The sequence below is a fragment of the Ctenopharyngodon idella genome, chromosome 21, assembly GCF_019924925.1.
Source record: "Ctenopharyngodon idella isolate HZGC_01 chromosome 21, HZGC01, whole genome shotgun sequence".
In the NCBI taxonomy this organism is placed as follows: Eukaryota; Metazoa; Chordata; class Actinopteri; order Cypriniformes; family Xenocyprididae; genus Ctenopharyngodon; species Ctenopharyngodon idella.
In genome coordinates, this window is record NC_067240.1 from 7,196,457 (window position 1) to 7,216,384 (window position 19,928).

At 35.5% G+C, this 19,928-nt stretch overlaps 1 protein-coding gene across 5 annotated transcripts in view; it reads right to left on the bottom strand.

The window, feature by feature from the left end:
- Window positions 1–11,176, bottom strand: part of LOC127503397 (E3 ubiquitin-protein ligase NEDD4-like) — an 88,953-nt gene extending 77,777 nt beyond the window's left edge. For all 5 annotated transcript variants that reach the window (XM_051877111.1, XM_051877109.1, XM_051877110.1 and 2 more), the window contains exon 1: window positions 10,820–11,176. In XM_051877111.1, the coding sequence (XP_051733071.1) occupies window positions 10,820–10,864 (45 nt within the window). In that variant the 5' untranslated portion in view covers window positions 10,865–11,176. The remainder of the gene's footprint in view (window positions 1–10,819) is intronic.
- Window positions 11,177–19,928: the final 8,752 nt, after the last annotated feature.

Consider the following 19,928-nt stretch of genomic DNA (forward strand, 5'->3'; position numbering starts at 1 on the left):
CTTAAATGTCTTACTCAAGAACAAGACGATTGGTTGATTGATTAGGATTTGGGGCTACAATCTTTTGGTTGCCAGCTCAGATGTTTCACCATCATATTACGTCAGCCACAACAAACTCCAACGATATGCTGACTGGAAACATTAGCAAAGGACCCATGTGGTCAAAATAAAGTGGTATATTCCCTACGTCAACAATACTTTACCAGCTCAATATGTCAAGTCTATAAATAAGGACAAATGGCTTTGCTACGACCATATTTAACATGCTTAACTGATATAATAATAAAGTCACAGGGCTGCAGCTGATTTTACTTCACATCTACGTAAGATGGAAGGAAAGTATTACTCAGCCTGTGGCTGTCAAGCTGGATAATTAGGATTAAGGTTCCACGAGCCTCTTAGAGAGCTGATGCTCTGACTGGTTTCCTGTGCACACCCAGCGATTAGTTCAATGACAGGTTTGGTATTTCCAAGTGATATATCATCGGGTCTCAACTGGGAAACCTTGGTCTGCTGGGGTCGTTCTAATGGGAGAACTGCAATCCAATATTGTGTTAAATGTCACTTAAAACAACAGTACAAAACATTAGCAGTTCCCAAGAGCAAGCCATAAAATGTTGACGGTTCACAATCAAATCACTGCCTTTACTTTAATACATCATTCTAAGCATAGGCCAAGTCGTAGAACAAAGTTAGAGTCGGTCTGTTTGATAGATTATGTATTTGCATATTAAGTGTAAGGCAGAAAAAAGCAAGACTTTGTATGCCAAAAATGGTAAGATTTGGTTTTCTGAACCACAACTAATAAAACAGAATCTAGTAGTAAGGAATCAAGACTTTTATTTGATCAAGAAATATAGTAATATTGTAAATTGTAGTGATAATTACAATTTAAAATAACTGATTCCAATTTGAATAAATTTTAAAATGTAATTTATTCCTGTGATGGCAAAGCTGAATTTTCAGCATCATTACTCCAGGCTTCAGTGTCACATGATCATTCAGAAATCATATGCTGATTTGCTGCTCAAGAAACATTTCTAATAATGAATTTAAAACTGACGAAAAAAGCTCAGTAAACTGTTAGACAGATTCAATACTCTCAGTCTCAATGTTGCACAAACACAATATATCTTCTCTTTGTTCACTGTCATGAACTTTTCATTGCGGAGCACTGCTCGCCCGTGACTCCATGTTGCTTTAAGCGCATCATTGTGTGCCCGGGATGCGCACAAGCGATTTTGTGCCACTCTGTATTGGAGCCTTTCGTACTATGATAGCTTTGTGCAAAATATAATTAGTATTTAGCCTATTTATTTGTTCTATCTAGTGTTGTCAAAAGTATTGACTTTGATACCAAGTGAAACTGAAATTTTAAAAATGTGACGCTTTGAGCACTGTTAAGCGGATTCGTAAACACCTCTGATTGGCCATTCTGTTCACGCGCTGTGACTGGCTACAATAATCAACACTTCAAAAATTTGTTGTAAATAGACATCAATGACGCTCTTTAACTAGCGCTTACACAGATACGCATGGGTGTGTTTTTCAGACGCTCCCCCTTTCAAAACGCTTTCAAATTCATACACTTCCGTGTGCTTAGCCAATCACAGACATGTGTTGAGCATGTGAACACAATGACCAATCAGGTGTTAATGAATCCGCTCAACAGTCAACAGCACTCAAAGTGTCACATTTTTAAAATTTCAGACAACACTAGTTCTATCAGGTGAATGTGATTTTACCAAGTACAACATGTTCCTGGATCAACATCTTTGTTGATCCTGGAACAACATTCCCATCAACCAATCAGATTTGAGGGAAAAGTTTACAGTTTATGTCAAGTTTAGGCTTACAACCAGGGTTAGGCGCTTCTACGTCAGTGTTATTCACCTATCATTTCCCTCTGATTTTAGGGATAAATTATGGGTAGGGATAGGTTTAGGGGTAGGAATAGGGTTATGACTAAATTTTCAGACAAGAATGTTGTTCCAGGATCAACAAAATATGTTGATCCAGGAACATGTCCTACTTGGCAAAATCACGGTGACCAGTTCTATCATATTTGTCATGCATGTTGCCCTATTAAAAATCTCCACCATGCATTAAAAAAAAGTGTGTGTGTGTGTGTGTGTGTGTGTGTGTGTGTGTGTACATTTTTCTCTTTATTAATAATGTTAGTGAGGTTTCTGAGCAAGAAAAAAAACAGTACTGGTATCGGTTTGGCAGATACCCAAGGTTGAGATATCAGACATGAAAAATTGGTATGGAGCTACCCCTACTAATTATATACTGCTTCATTAAGAACAGTTAACCAATTAGCCATTCAGGCAATCCACCGAGTTGATTTTGAAAATTTGTTTTGAAAACAGTTTGTTTGATAATGGCTGCCACACCCACAGAAACAAGTTCTTCTATTTTCAGATGTTCTATGAAATGTGATTCATAATTGCTCAAATACAATTCAAAGACCCATGCTCTTAGTTATTATGAAAGGGCTTCCATTTTTAACCTGCCTAAACACAGATTTCTAAACGATTTGTATAGATGCTTTCATCAGCAGTTACATAATCAAGACTGCTGATTTCAGTGGATGCATTACCATATCAATGCAGTTCATAATGTTATGGCACCTGGTTTCGTCAGAACCAAGTCTGCCTTATTGAAAGGTTTACTGTAAGTTCATGCTCATTTTGCAATACATTTTTTAGTGGCACTAAAGGTTTGCCAAATTACACCACAAACAACAGGAACTGAGAAGCCTGCATGTGAAAGCAGTGAAACTTATGTGAGTGTGACATTAGAATTCCAACCAGCAGGCCATTAAGAATCATATTATCATTTATGATACATTTTAATAGTTGGTTCTGACTTATGCAAATGTGTGTTATTATTTTAAGTAAACACACTTACAATTTTCATCTGGTAGACAATAAAACCACCATAAAAATCTCTTAGATTTATGCTTATGGAGGAAATCGAGGCCAACCTAGGGTAAAGAATATCTGTGCAAAACTACGTATAAAACTATTTTCAAATTAGTCGGTCGGATGCATAAACCAACTTATGGTAAATCCAGTATAAAGTCATGTATCTAAAACCTAGGGTGCAACTCAATTCCTAGGTTGTGAATCAGTCGTGTACACAAATTCGGCACTAAGGACAGTAAGGACCCTGGCTCACTACACATTGGGACACTGATGACTATTTCTGGCAACATGACAATGTCCTCATTATAAAACATCACTACTGGTATTTATGAGCTTTCTGACATGATTTTTAATGTTATTTAAATTACATTATGATAAATACTTTGATTGTTACATATACATGCAACATTTCAGCTATAAATAAATTATAAATGTTAGCTAGATTGTTCATTACCCGTCTAGCAATGTATGTCTCTGCTGAAATATAATTAAATCATAGCTAGTAATTTAAAAATAACATCTATCACGTCATGTCATGTCTCTTATGCTCACCAAGGCTGCATTTATTTGATCAAAAAATTCAGTAAAAACGTAAATTCTGTGAAATATTATTGCAATTTAGAATGACCGAATTCTATTTTAATATATTTTAAAAAGTAATTTATTCCTGTAATGACAAAGCTGAATTTTCAGCATCATTACTCCAGTCTTTGGTGATCCTTCAGAAATCATTCTAATATGATGATTTGCTGCTCAAGAAAAAAATTCTCATCAATGTTGAAAACAGTTGTGCAGTTTGATATTTTTTGTGGAAACGTGATACATTTTTTGATGAATATAAAGTATATATAGAATATAAAGAACAGCATTTATTTAAAAGATTTTTTTTATTACAATGTTAAAAAAAAAACACATTTTAATGCATCCTTGCTGAATAAAAGTATTAATTTCTTCAAACAAACAAACAAAATCTTGCTAACCCCAAACATTTGAACAGTAGTGCAGTGCTTCCCACACATAGACTTTACTTGGGCGGGCCGCCCAGGTATATTAACGGCCACCCAAGTATATTTGGAGACACATTTATGCTTTTATTATTTTTATCCTCTTATACTTTTGTATCCACCCAAGTTAATGAAACCATCCGCGATCGATTAACTAGTGGAAAATCTCCCCTGGCCCTACGCGTTTCATACCTGCTCGTTATGTGCGCGAGAACTGTTTACTCCCGCTAATTGCCACGTGCGCTGCAGAGACACGGTGGATATTTCACAAAGAGCGCTGCATGTTGCAGTCACAAGGCGGCGCTATTGCGCATTCTACAAGCTCGCGCAACAGCGCTTCAGACTGCTTCAAAGTGATTCTCAATCAACGAAAAGCGCAGATGTATGCCAAACGATTGCTAATGAACTCAAGTTGATGAATTATGACAATGTCTACTTTATGGCCTTTATATAATATATGTTTTAGATGGTTGTAAGAGTCTGAAGGATCAGCCCGCATTTCAAAATAAGAGTCCTGGTATATTTCGGGCTTGTTTATAATTAAAAGTCACATGCTCAGTTTTTGTTTTTTTTCTTCTGGGCATTATTGGTATTTTGGTTACACAATAAGTTGTATTTAATTTGATTTCCATTTAATTCATAGTAAATTATTGTAGTCTCCACCACAGAAAAAAAAGACTAAGAACATTATTTGACCCGTATATTATTCATTATATAAATTTTACTTGTAAAATCTATGTCCCATTCACTGAGAGAGACACTATATGACATAGCAAGGAGAACATAGGAAAAGGATAACCATTTAAATGCTGTAATTTTGCATAATTTACAATGCATAATAATGCATAATATTAGTATGTAATTAAATGTAATAGTATGCTATGTAATTAAAATTAATTTCAATAAATAAAAATACTGTTAAAAATCACACATTGTTTGTTGTTTGTCACATGTAGTAGACCATTTTTGTGCCGTGGGTATAGGAGGATTTTTCACCCGGCTACCACCGCAAGTATATTTCAAACCTGTGGGAAGCACTGGTAGTGTATATCAAAAAATATGCAGATAAACTAGCCGGTTCTTGTTGGGACTTGGATCAGCGAGCAAACACCTAGCAATGACCAAGAACACCCTAGCAACCACATAAACCACACAGAACACCCCTGCAACGTCAAAGAGCTCGGCAACAACACTAGTAAAAATCTACATATAATTATTTGTGTTTTTACTCCTTATTTGGAGACTATGAGAAACATTCTGAGCTAAATGTGTAAGAAGTGCATGTGCAGCAGTCCAAAAAGTATGGTTTGATAACAAGGTTGCAAGTTTAAGTGCAAGATTCCCTTTAATCATAGTGCCATTAAACAATATACTTTATCCCAGGTTTCTCTATGGGAAACATAGCGATGGGCAGAGAGGACACGTAGCGCCCCTGACCTTCAGTAAGCATGCGGCTGCTATGTGCGGAATGCTTAATTACTGCTTATTGTTTCATCCTACTCTGCAACTCAGTTACTCTCTGAATTGCACACAGAATTAAACAGTTTCTAAATCTGATTCATTCCATGCCCTGAATTCCAAATTCTAAAATTCCACAAAACACCATTACATATTCCAAAATATTAAAAAACACAAACGTTTTTCTATTCTCATGCTTCTTTCATACTATAAAATGGCTAAGAAAGAGAGAGTGCAATGCACACTCATTCAATATTGACAATAAAATAAAACAGTGTATAAAAGGAGGAGCACTGCAGCCTCAGCAAACAAGAGATTTTCTGCAGCATCATTCCATTTAAATAACACAATTAAAATAATTCCTAATTTCTGATATCTGGCTGCCATCAAAATAGAAATTACAGTTGAAACACACTATATGGGTGCATACTTGCCCTTAAGGATAAACAAAGTAATACATCTATCAAAAGGGAAACTGTGGCGCCTGGCTGTGGTGTGACGTTTCTTGGGTTTTCTAGTTCCATCTTGGGACCTCAGCACAGAGGCATGTCACACGGATCAGGAAAACATGATTCGGCTGCAACTATAGCTCATTTATTTTTAATGAAGATGATGTAACAGCATGTCACTGTATCACATTCCACGCTCATGATACTGAGCGTGTGTGAGTGCGTAATCGAGTAAACGTTTGCGTGTTCTTCCTACAACATATTTTAACACAAACATATGACATATTATCAGATTACTGTTATGATATAATGGTTCCAAAAATGTTTTTCTTCGACAACCTACTCTGCTGTTGGTATGCTGTACTATATGTACATCCTACCTAAGGTGAATGCTTACACATGAATAATAATTATGTTATGTGACGGTCACCGAGCAGACACAACTTATTGGCTATGTGCTTGTCAGAAGGTAAATCAACATTGTTCATGAATATTCTTCTGCTGGGCACTCCCAGAACATTATCAAGCAATGTATGCATTACACATTTAATATACCTTAATTTCATACAAGACACGTTTGTGTGTTCAAAAACATCTACTGCAATAGAATAGAATTTCAAATAAATGCTGTTCTTTTGAACTTTTCATTCATTAAATAATCCTGAAAAAATAAATATCACCACCGTTTCCACAAAAACATTAAGCAGGGCAACTGAACTGTATTACTGTATTTCGATTAAAGGCACAATATGTAAGATTTTTGGATTAAAATATTCCAAACCCACTAGAACAATGTTATATATTTTGTTGACTTGTGTACTTACATTATCCCAAATGTTTCCAAGAATGTTTACATCCAGAGAAATAATCAATTTTAACCAGGACACGGACGGTGTCCGTGCGTCGCCTATCAATGACATCATACCCGCGTTACCCTCAGTTTCCGGTTTTATTTTGTAGAAACCACGGAAACACCAAAGACACAAATATATTATGTGTTTTATTAGTCAGGTGAGCAACTGTTTCAATACACTCATGGACAGAAAACTAATTATTGTTGTATAGCTCAACACAGTAAGTCTTATTGTTTAAATCTCATTTTCTTGATTTACCGCAAGTACCATGCCTAATATTGACCTAGCTTACTGCAGTGTGCAACAAGTAGGGCTGGGTATTGACACAAATTTCAAAATTTGATTCGATTTTGATTCACAAGCTTGCAATTAGATTAAATTTCGATTAAAGTCGATTCGATTCAATATCGATTATTTTGGATATATATAAGGAACAGTACATGCCAAATTTTCCCAAGGAAAAAAAATCTCTCAACTAATGCTGTAAACAATACATGGGAATCAGTTCTACATTACTATAATATTGAAGGTTAAAATTAACTGATTTGTATACAAACACTTAAATTAGTGGAAGTTAAGGAAGTTTTTATAATAATAAAGTTAAAATACTAACTTTACAATTATGTAATTATATTTCTACTCCAATTCGTTTTTTGAAATACATTATTTAAATGGTGGCTGTTATAAAAACTTGACGGATTCATTCAAACATGCATTAAATAGAACATTATAAATTATAATGAATGTGTAATATGGTGCATATTTAGCAAAATGCTATTCTCTAGAGTTCAGTTTTATAGCTGACGAGTTATGGTTACTGAATATTGTTTCTGAGGTAAATGTGACATTACGTGACATTGCTTACAAGCTGTTTTATTGACGTTTGAAACACTGATTGAGCTATTCCATGAGACAGGATACGGATTTCGGTAAGTTGTACTGTATCTTTAAACATACCTTTGGGTATTCATTCATGTTTATTTCACGCTGTAACTGGTATTAAAGCGGAGGAGATGATCAGTTCACGTGAGCTTCGCGTTGCCGCCTCTCTTGATCTGAGGCTACAGCCATCTGTCACGCCACATCAAACAGCGCCAAAACAGTTATTTTTTGAATTTCGTAATAAAATGGACAGAATTTGAAATCTGAGACTTTGTTTCATATCAAAAGTAACAAAGCTTATTGCCATTTATTAGATGGGAAGAGCGCTACAATGTTCTATTCATTCATCAGCTGAAATCAGACTAGACTAATCGATTCTTGGGATTTAAGAATCATTATCAGTTCGTAAAAATGAAAATCGATTCAAATCGAGAAATCGATATTTACCCAGCCCTAGCAACAAGTGTCTCATAGTAACCACTAAGCGAACGCACAGAGTAGCATTATAACAACTTTCAACACACAAATGTATCTAATATGATAAAACAGCGCTGCATTACCTCACATACGCTTGACCGGAAGAAGTGGAAGCGGTCGACTGCGGCATAATAAAAGCTCCACTGCTCTCAAGCTGTGTGTCGCGCTCCTCTCTCATTTAGCAAACGCTCCAGCGGCCTCGTTTCGCTCCAACGGCTCTCAGCCACACCCTGCTTCATACTACAGTAACGTTACTAAATCTTTAATACATTCTTCCCGAGTCCCATCGGATTCTTTCCACCGGCTGTAGACGTGAAGACAACACCTCCCATGATTCTGCGAAATCAAGGCGGCATCAAGCTACACCTTTGTTTTGAATAAGCGACCTCTAGTGGCGAAAAATTACATATTGTGCCTTTAAATAAACGCAGCCTTGGTGAGCATAAGACACTGCAAAAACATTTCAAAAATCTTACTGACACCAAACTTTTGAATGGTAGTACATAAAAATATTCATCACCGATTCAGTGTATGCCTAATTTACACAAGGTTATCTAATAAATCTGTATTACTCAATGGGAGTTAAACAAATGGGGTCTAAAATTCCCTCAAGATTTCTATCAATAAAAGGTATAAAGGTATTGCCAGACTGTTCCTAAGGGAGAACTTGTCATTCCTGTGACCAGGCAGTGTCTTGGGAACTGAGGCCTATAGGAGTAGAAAGGCACGATCATGCCCAGCAAAGACAGGAATTCTGGGAGCGAGTGATGTGATCCCACAGGACTGAGAAAATGTTGTGTGGTAAACAGACCCGCTGACAAGGCTGACTCCAAGCCAACTTGATGGATGCTTGTCGCATACTAATGAAGTGATGTATGTCGTCTGCGTGTGGTGTGCGTCTGTGTGTATTTTGCAATAATTTGGGATACCATGTTAACATGATGGGTTACTGGAGGGAAAATATTTGTGATCAACCAATGACTGATACTGAGGTTGCTAGTGTAATTCTGTGTAACAGTATTACAATATCTATTCAGTGATGACGAAAATTGCTAAAAGTAAACAAACACTTATGTGAAGCACCACTCCTGTTCAAGAGTGTTCACACAAGCTACATTTACATACACCAAATAAATCAGTTTATAATCGGATTGATGGATCACAGACTGAAAAGCCTGAAATACCTCAATCTAAGGCTGGTCGATATGGACCAAAAATCATATCTTGGCATTTTTATGCTGAATGGTGATATATGATTTATATCTCAGTATGTTCTATGATTTTCTATTAGGATTAAAAGAGCCAAATTTTATTTTCTGTATTTATTTATTTATTTATTTTTTATTTCACATCCTGCCCAATCTTGTCAAGGAGAACTTCCTGAGAAAGTAAATCGAGGATGTTGAGCCTTTCTCCTGCTGTTTAACACCCAAACACAAACATTGAACAAATGCTTAACTTTGATCATCCACCGTTTAACCTGCGGATGAACATCAAGCTAGTAACATTCCTCTCTTTGTTTACATTAAACATACCAAGACCCTAGTAAAAACATTGTGCAAAAATTATTAATTAACTTTGCCTACTCTTAAGTTACAGTTTCGGGGTTTGGACTAAAAGTACTTCAGTACTTTTCCACATAAAAGCCTGGTATGCTTACGTGCTAGGTCACATCTCTTTCCAAAAAAAATTGCTGACAGGCCAATTTAACTTGATACAGACTTAAATATTTAGCTGCCAACTTGTACGTACAGTAGTACATGACTCAGGTCTCTCCTTTGGACTCAAATATCAAAGCCTACATAAAAACTTTACTGATATTAACACCTGTGAGCAATACATGGCCTTGAACTATATCACCATCAGCGTTAAAAACTAAAAGACAGATCTAGTATGCCAGTTGAGAGAAGCAGTAATGACTAAAAACATGAATGCAGATCCAAATGAATCATGAACGAACACCTGCTTCCTAAGGCTGCCCTCAGACTCTCAAGACAGTTGACCTGAATTTTCAGGGGTCACACTGGGGCCCTGTTATGACAAACAACATGGTGTTGCGGTTGCTTCAAAAACTGATGTAACATTATTAGAAACACTGTAACACTGATTTCACCTAGTAACTAGAGATAATTCTTGATTATGATGCATTCATCTATGAGCCACATGGTTTCTTCAAGGCAATATCATGGAAAACTATTAATGTACTGCTACAAATAACACTTTCCTACTAACAGAGAAACAAAAACATCCATCATTCAGCCATTTATAGTGTCGATGTCAATAATAACAACATCCAAAAGCATTTCAATTTTGGTACAGCATACAACAGACTTAGAAATCTTGGCATGTCAACCTGATATTTGACAGGTGAGCTGTCAATCATAAAAATCAAAACATGTATGCATTACATCACTTAAATCTAGAATAATATTTGGTTAGTAATAGAAAGATATTACGATTTGATGACAGCGTTACATTTTCTAATACTAACGATAGATATCCCAGTTAATCCATTGAAAAAAATAGGTAAGCACAAGCTGATGTCTAGTATGGGCATTTAAATACTTAACCTTCATGTTTATATTTGTAATAATAACATAATTCTATTAGACTTAATGAAATTGATCCTAATCATTTGTCACACTGGAAACCCCATAAAAACTGAAATCAGGTTATGAAAAAATAATAAACATACAGTATTAATATGGTGGGAGGCATGAACTTGTCTTAAAGATGGTATGGTTTAGAAAAAAAACTGTACTTACTTCATCCTCTGAGAGTCCATAAATGGGTTCAAAATTCGTAGCCATAAAGCCAAAGGGCAATTTAATACACACATACACAAAAACACACACACACACTCGTGTGAAAGCTGGAACAATGGCAAAGTGTGTCCTCCACCTCCTGTGAATGCAAGTTGATCCAAAGCAACGAAGTCTGAGACCAAAAACGATTATCCTTTTAAACCATATCGTGACAGAAAATGTACGTCCACCGGTTTAATCTCATTTAACGGCTGGAATTCGGAGGATACACGCTTAATTTCCCCAACAATATGATTTCCCCTCGTCAAGTGCAAACGCGAATCATTCACTTCCTCTCAAGATCCGAAACACTCCCCGCTGAAATGAGTGACAACTTACCGCGCCAATCACAGGGTTTTCCAAAACTCGGAGAGGACAGACTAGCCAATCGGTGTCGACTGAGGGCGGGGCAATATTGTTGCACTTTTGTGGAGTAATCAGGGATGGGTAGTTTCCAAGATCCCAATACATGATCTAGAGCTTGACGTTTGTATATATTGTATACATATCTGTAGGTCTGTCTGTATATATTATGTTTATTAATACTTAGGCTTTTTAAAAAGTCAGTAGCCTAAAAAGCTTCTTGAATCTTGAAGCTGGTAACAGGTCTCCAATAGCAGTGCTCTAGCACCCTCTAGTGTTAGAAGAGCGATACTGCCAACATGTGCCAATTTATGATTAATGCCCAGCATTGGGCAAAGTCCAACTGTTATGCATCATGATGATTCATTGTACATGTAAAATAGCCTAGAGGAACGGAACTAAAAGATGTTTTCTGTTGGTTTCTACTGGTATTTTATTGCTCTTGGCTTTATACACTGAAGTGATGTTTAACAGACTGAAAAATGAAAAGGAACACACAGGGATATTTTAGAGGGAAAAAATTCAGGTTTGTGAAATTGTAAAGGAAACATCTGAAAATAAAGGGTTAAAACAAGACTCATACTATTCTCCTAGATTTTAAGCATCACTTTTCAGGTCACATGAATTATTTATAGTTTAAATAACTTTAATGAATAAATTCATTAAAATGATTAATATAGCCTTAAAAAATAAAACAATTAAAAAATCTTTTTATTTTATTTCATGGAATCAGAGTTGAAAACTAGTTTTTTGGCGATACAATAAAGGTGTGGACAGGTGCTTCTAAGGTCAAAGTTCACTGGAAGAGGCTGTTCAAAAGTGCACATGGAGGCTGAATCCGAAATCGCATACTTCCCTCCTATATAGTGAGCAACAAAACAGTATGTGACAAGAGTAGTATGTCCAAATTCACAATACTCATAAAAAAATGGGCAAAAAGTACCCCGGTGACCTACTTCTTCCGGTGAGATTCTCAAGTATACATTCAATGGACACTTTACTATCAAATGAAGTCACTATAGAGGAGTGAATGGCAGTGAAGCGACGCAAGTGACGTAGGTCACATGACAATGATAACGTGCCAACGTCGATTATACGGAGCCCCGCACATGACGTGCAAGAAAAAAAAATAAACCGTGCGCACGATTTACTATTTCGTTCCCTCGATTTATAAATCATGCACATGATTTTTTTCCTGCATGTCATGTCCGGGGCTCCGTAGGGATTACATTCATACTACACAAGTTCATACTAGGCCTATATAGAACATACTTTATAGAGGTTTTATTTATTCAAAATAAGTACATACTCAAGTTATTTCAGACGCAGTCAGCGAGTTTTTCACCACATTTTCAAATTTTCCCATTAAGTTGTGAAAACGTTATTTCTGAATGTTGGAGACGAACATCCAACTAAAACGTTTCTGAAGAAAGAAAGAACGAAGTTCATGAACGATTTATAAATAATGTGCTAAGTGCTAAACGTTTTGAGAACATTATTAAAGACCAGGTAACTTTGAATGAACGTTTTATTAACATTACTGGAAAACGTTTTTCATAACGTTGAGAGAACTTTTCCAGAACGTTAGCTAAAGTTCTGTGAATATTCCGTGTTAGCTGGGTGAATGTAATAAATGAGCTCGCTAAAGCTAACTTAATCACTAATCCTTTATAAGCTCATTAAAGCCATGTCAAAACATTAACCCACTGGAAATCAATCTTCTTAAATTGGGAATTGATGTGGCATGTCAGCTCTTTTTATGAACTAGTAGAGTCACCTGCAGTATGTTATTTAAAAAAAATATTTATATTATACATACTAATTTAAATAATCATCTGTCACACTTTAGGACTTAATAAACTGGTGACCAGTTACATAAAAATACACTTTCCTTATACATTAATATACATTTCAATGTATAAACCTTGATGCTGAAACAGGTTCATATACTGTACATGTTATTTGAGAACTACCCATAAAGTTTAGCTATGTACCAGTAGATGTCCTCATATACCGCTAAAACATAATTTGTTCTGGATGAGTGGTATATAGCCTACAGTACAAGCACTGTGGTGTAATGCATTAAATAGGGCTTTATTTAGTTTAGGTTCATATGACTGGTTAATATCAATAAAACATTTGTCAAATATATTGTTAATTCACTGTATTAATACATGCAGCTTGGTTTAATATATTACTTTGAGAATGTGGTATTGAATTCAGTAAAACTCTTAATACTGACTCATGACCGTCAGACAACATTACACATAAAAGTTGTGAGTAATCCCCTGTTAACCTTAAACTACTGAGCTAGGATAAATATAATGGGTCACCTGTGCCAATATGCATTATGTCAATGTTAGTTCAAGTTCAAACACTTCATGATTTTGTTAAAAAAAAAAAAAATTCATAACACAATGGACACATTTTAAATCAACTCAAGTTCCAGATGGTAGAATTACGTAACACCAAAACACGTTGAGTTGAGCAGAGGAGGATTTTTTTTTTGAATCTTCTTTGCCCCACTCCCTCACCCACTCAACCATGAGCTGATATTTCTTTCTTTGGTTGGGAAACGGTTACTTGCTTGAGGGTTTTCGGATGTGGTTGATGGAAATCTCACCGGTGCAGGTGTGCAGGAGTGGAAAGTTCTAGAAAGAAGAGCACAGATATTGAGAGAATGAGATCAGATTGATTAGGAGCAGAGTTTAATCTTCCTTTTTTTTTTTTACACGCACAACTGTTTTTTTAAGCTCTTCATCACATACAACTAAACATGACCCGACTTCAATCACTCTTAATGCAGAAGGGGTCGGAGTTCATTGGCAGGGCCATGATGTTAATGCATGTGGACAGATTCAGTTTAATGGTGTGTTTTTATATAGCCAAATTTTTAGGTCATTGTGAAATCCTGGATTTATTGCACGATGGAAGAGAAGATAAATGCTGTCATTTACAGTAGGGTAAGAGTAAGGACTTTTATGTAGTCTTTTATTTTGTACAGTTGTATTGATGCCACAGACAGTCATTGATATACTATAGAAACAGCAGAAAAATTTAAATTTTATTGTTTAGAAGTGCATGGATCAAGGGAATGTAGTTACAACTAGTTACTTAAATATTACTAATTACTGACATATATTTGACAATAAGAATTTAGAGCTATTAAATGAATGCGTATAGCATATCGCACAGATCATTTGAGAATTTAATGAGAACTTAAATTTTTTGATTTTTCGTTTGCAGACTTTGTCTTGGCAAATCTGAGCACAGTTTGAGACATTGTTGAGATCTAATCTGAAATTCTTATCTTTTTTTTTTTTTTTTTTTTTTTTTTTAGCAGAAACAGTCTGAGAAGCAAAAAATGTCCCTACATTTAATCTAGGAGAAACAATTTGAATATATTAAGATATTTCTGATATTTCAGAGTAAGTATGGGACTTGCTACTGCCAATACATAATCAACACTGCTGTGAGCAAGTAAGATATGCTTCTGCTCTTCAAAATAGCATACATGAATTACCCGTAACAGGTCTATACAGGTGGAGCTGGGGAAGGTGGAGGGTTTCTGAAAGCGCTCTGCAACTGCTACAGCAAATGCTGACCAAGTATTTGAAGGTTGAGCAGCGAGCTCATTGGCTACTGATACAGCAGGAACCAATCAGCTGTGCCCTAAAGACTGATGTGACTGTAAGCAGATTGAGTTAAGAACCTATCAGCCTGTGCCATCTAGAGTTTCATGACAGAACTTCGTATTGAGATATTCTTTTATTTGAATTGTCAAATTATCCTCTATTTTCAAAAGCATTTGTGAAATATGTAAATTGTAATTATTCAAATTTTTACAGGTATGCAAGGCACCAGAACTGACAACAGGATACCACAAAAACTGGAAGCAAGACTAACCTTTTGGGAGCATGATGGGATGAGTAAAAAGTAAGGATCTACTGTACAGTACAGAAGATTTGGTAATAGGACAGATGACTGACAGCGGAAAAAAGCACATGGCAGTGCACTCGTTCTGTGTTGGACAGCTGGCGTGACCCTCTCTGGCCATGATGACGGCTCAATCTCACAGATTAGAGGAGTGGATGAAAAAATCGAGGGAGGGAGAACTGAGCCTGTGTGCATATTCATTCAGAAGTCAGGTGCATGGAAACAATACAGAACATAACATACAGTTCTGTTCAAAAGTTTCAGGTCGGTAAGATTTTTTAATGTTTTTTTAAAGAAGTCTCCTATGCTCACCAAGGCGGCATTTAATTGATCAAAAATACAGCAAAATCATGAAATATTATTACAATTTTAAAAAATAGTTTCTATTTTAATATATTTCAAAATGTCATTAATTCCTGTGATCAAAGCTGAATTTTCAGCATCATTACTCCAGTCTTCAGTGTCACATGATCCTTCAGAAATCATTCTAATATGCTGATTTGCTGCTCAACAAACATTTCTTATTATTATCAATGTTGAAAACAGTTGTGCTGCTTAATATTTTTGTGGAAACAGTGATACATTTTTTTTCCAAGATTCTTTGATGAATAGAAAGTTCAAAAGAACAGAAATTGCTTGAAATAGACATTTTTGACTATAGTTAAATTGATTCTTTTTTTAATAGAATAAAATGTATAATAAAAACACTAATAATAAAGTTGCTATTGCAAGATCAAAGTGTTAAATTAAAGAAATGCATTTACAAGTATTATAATAAACATTTTTTATTTTGATTTACTATTTTTTATTTTAAAGTATTTTTTATACTTTAAGTGCTTCACTCAAGAGCACAAGTGAATTCAAGGTCAATTCAATAACTGCACGGTGCACGGGACATACTAACATTAGGATTATATCTGTGACATTTTGTTGTCAAATTCTTTAACATTTGGCTACCTCTACGTGTGTTTTTGCATGTGCATGCATGCGTGCATATGTGTGTCTGTGTGTATTATAGCATGTAATTAAAAGCCAGCTGTCTCCTTATTCTATAGCAGGCCAGTAAAAGCTGAATTCATCAACAAATGGTGGTCCTTGCCTAAAAAAATCCATGCACGTTTACATTGCCAAATGAATAAATACTGACCTTTACACCATCAAAAAGGAAATTTCACTATGGCTTCACTTTATGACTTTATTTTATGACTTATAAATGTTTTCAGAGCTCCTTCCATCGACCCATAAACTGCAGCTAGTCTCTCAGCTGACCATAGAAACATTCATTATCAGAGGTCATTTTTGATCTCGTTTGATCTTTGAGCCATGATTTCCTTCTGTCTGCTGAGGTTAAATGTTTAGGCACATGGGCTTGAGTCATATCTTGCCACTTGACCATGGGCCATGGAAAAATTCAAAAGGTAAGTTGAAAAAGTCAAGTTTTAGTTTTATAACAGGTGCTTTGGGTTGGTGCTTTGATCCTGTTACATTTAAATATGACCATTTTAGTTCATCATTGACTTGAATTTGACCTTAAAGGAATTGTTCACCCGAACATTAAATTGCTATTTGTTCTCCCTCATTTTGTTCCAAACATATTTTTTTGTCATATGATTTTTATGGTGTCCTTTTGGAAGTTCAAAAGCTCCAGTCCCCATTTATTGTAAATACATGAAAAATGACCCATGAGTTCTAAAAAAAATATCCATTTGTTGTACAATGTTTTTTTTTTTTTTTTTTTTTTTTTTAAATGTTTGGACAACATGAGAGTGAATAAATAATATTTTCATTTTTGTGTGAACTATAGCACTAGTGCTTTGTAACAAGATAGAAGAACAGTGACATCATTATTCAATATTCTTACCACATTACTCCCTTGGCTGTGCAAAAGATAAAGAGTGATTACATTGCATTGTGGTCCATTTAAATTCTACATACCCGTCCACAACGTCTCTTTGCATGACTTTTTCATGTTTTTCTGATTTTCTCAGTGTTGCTTATTCTCTGACTCTCTAGCTCTTTTTAATGGTAATTTTTATTGTGTGGAGTACAGTGACCTCGGCACAGCACTGATAACATGGTTTTAACCTTGCCAAGGTCTTACACAACAGTATGCTCATAGCTTTAAGTCCGGCTTCAGCAAAAGAAAACAAGCTATATAAAAAAAATAAGTATTTTAAGAGACATTAACAATATGACAGTGTTTACCAGATATTCAAGAGCATTATAACTTTGTATTATGCTTAAAAAGTGCTATAGGTTCACTTTATTTTCACATTCATATACACTCACTTCTGGCAACTTTATTACCTTGCTAGTACCGGTTGGACCACCCTTTTACCTTCAGAACTGACTTAATTCTTTGTGGCATAGATTCAACAAGGTGCTGGAAACAGTCCTCAGAGGGTCGTTTTTCAACCACCTTATTACAACATATATTTACGTTTTAAAGTCATGCGCCCTCTAGCTGGCATAAAAATAATGACAGTGTCGTGTTACGTCTGTCGTCATGAAATGACGTATGACTGTTGTTACCAATCAACATGCGTGTTCATTTAAATATGTGTGGACTTTTCACACCATTTGTCCTATTTCCATTTACGCGAAACTCGAAATATGATGCAGATAAAAGGGAACAATGCATTAAAATGAAAGTGTCCTGTTGTCGATAGAGGTGCAACATTAGCAAACGCTCATATGGGTCGTATTTCATGAATTAAAATGAAAGTGTCCTGTTGTCGATAGGGGTGCAACTTTAGTAAACGCTCCTATGGGTCGTATTTCAGGGAAGTGACAAACGACCTATATAGGCGTATTGGTTGGAGAACATGTTGGAGAAATGGCATGATAGCATCACACATTTGCTGCAGATTTGTCGGCCCGTTCCATCACTATCAATCTATCAGATTGAGATCTGGTGACTGGAGGCCATTTGAGTATAATGAACTCATTTCGCATTTACAAGAAACCAGTTTCAGATGATTTGAGCTTGGCGCATTATCTTGCTGGAAGTATAGCCATCAGAAGATGGGTACACTGTGGTCGTAAAGGTATGGACATGGTAAGCAGGAATATTCGGATAGGCTGTGGCATTTAAACAATGTTCAATTGGTACTAAGGTGCTCAAAGTGTGCCAAGAAAATATCCCCACACCATTACACCACCAGCAGCAGCCTGAACCGTTGATACTAGGAAGGATGGATCCATGCTGTCATGTTGTTTATGCCAAATTCTGACCCTATCACCTGAATGATGCAGCAGAAATCGAGACTAATCAGAGATTTAATGTCTTTTATCTTTAGTTCATCTAAGGCCGTGGCTGAAGAAAGTTGTAGTTTGTGTTCTTATTTCTCTTTCTTTCAGTGCTTGTTCACAGCAGGTGTTTGAATGATTGAAAGAATGTTTCAGGAACATCATACTAACCTTTAAATAACATTCTACTATCATTAAGGAAACTGGACATTTTTATGTTCTTGGAATGTTACAAATCAACGTTCCTAGAATGTTAAGTTGAAAGAACGATTGAGGAACATCATTCCTTATAAAAATGTTCCTCTAAACTGGACATTTTTTACATTCCCAGAACCAACACTGAATATTTAGAGAATGTTCTTATAACAAAATTCTGTTAGCTGGGTCAGCAGTTTCTGAAATCTCAGCCCGTATGGTTTCAACACCAATGCCACGTTCAGTCACTTAAATCATCTTTCTTCCCCATTCTGATGCTCAGTTTGAACTTCAGCAGATCGTCTTGACCTTATCTACATGCCTAAATGCATGGAGTGCTACTATGTATGTGATTGGCTAATTAGATATTTGTGTTAAGATGCAGTTGAACAGGTGTACCTAATAATGTGGCCGGTGAGTATATGAGTATATGAAAATAAAAACTGGGCAAAAAAAAAAAAATTAAATGATGCTGATTAATGTTGAAGACATAATTAGGTTTTAAGCACAGAGTTCATTCCAGTTGGATTACCTCTGGATGAGTTAGTGTATTATTTTTTTTTAAATATTTCTGGACTTACTGTTTGTGCAGAGAAGCCTTTTATCACTGTTAATTTTATAGCTTGTTTAATTAAATCTGCCTGTTTTCTCATCCACTTATATACCACTACAAATGCACTGAATGGTGGACCTCTGTGACTCAGGATAAAAATTCATTGGAGATCATCAGAATTATGCTATTATCTTGGCCTAGCAGAAGCAATTTCTTAATTATAATTACAAAATTGCCGCTTTATTCAGTAGATGACACAATGGCAAATGTCTTAATTGGAATAATGTTGGGAAATTTAATTTTGGGAATTACTTACATAGTGCATTAATAAACAGTCGAAATACTTTAAATAAATACTGAAGGTGCTGTTAAGAGGTTTTTATAATGCTTACCTTTTTTATAAGGAAAAGGTACTTGGTTAGTTTTTCTTATCACTCTGTGAGCCACACCTGGTTTCCTCCTTTATATTATACATTTTTATTTTATTATTATAGTTATGGTCATAGAATATAGCAAGAATTTACTGTTTTTCATTGTGTGGGATGGTGGTTTAATTTTAAATTTTAAAATTTTGAAAAAAAAAGTCCAGTTGTCATGGTGAAACATTGTGAAACCTTATTGAAATACATTTTTGCCTCTGGTTCACATGAACCGTGTCTTATTAAAAACTTATTTGTACTGTGCATCACCTCTAACCTCATTTGATTTAATTGCTATCTTTATGGCATAACAGTCTGCAATAACCCCAGTCTGTACTTAAATGCTATTCAAACT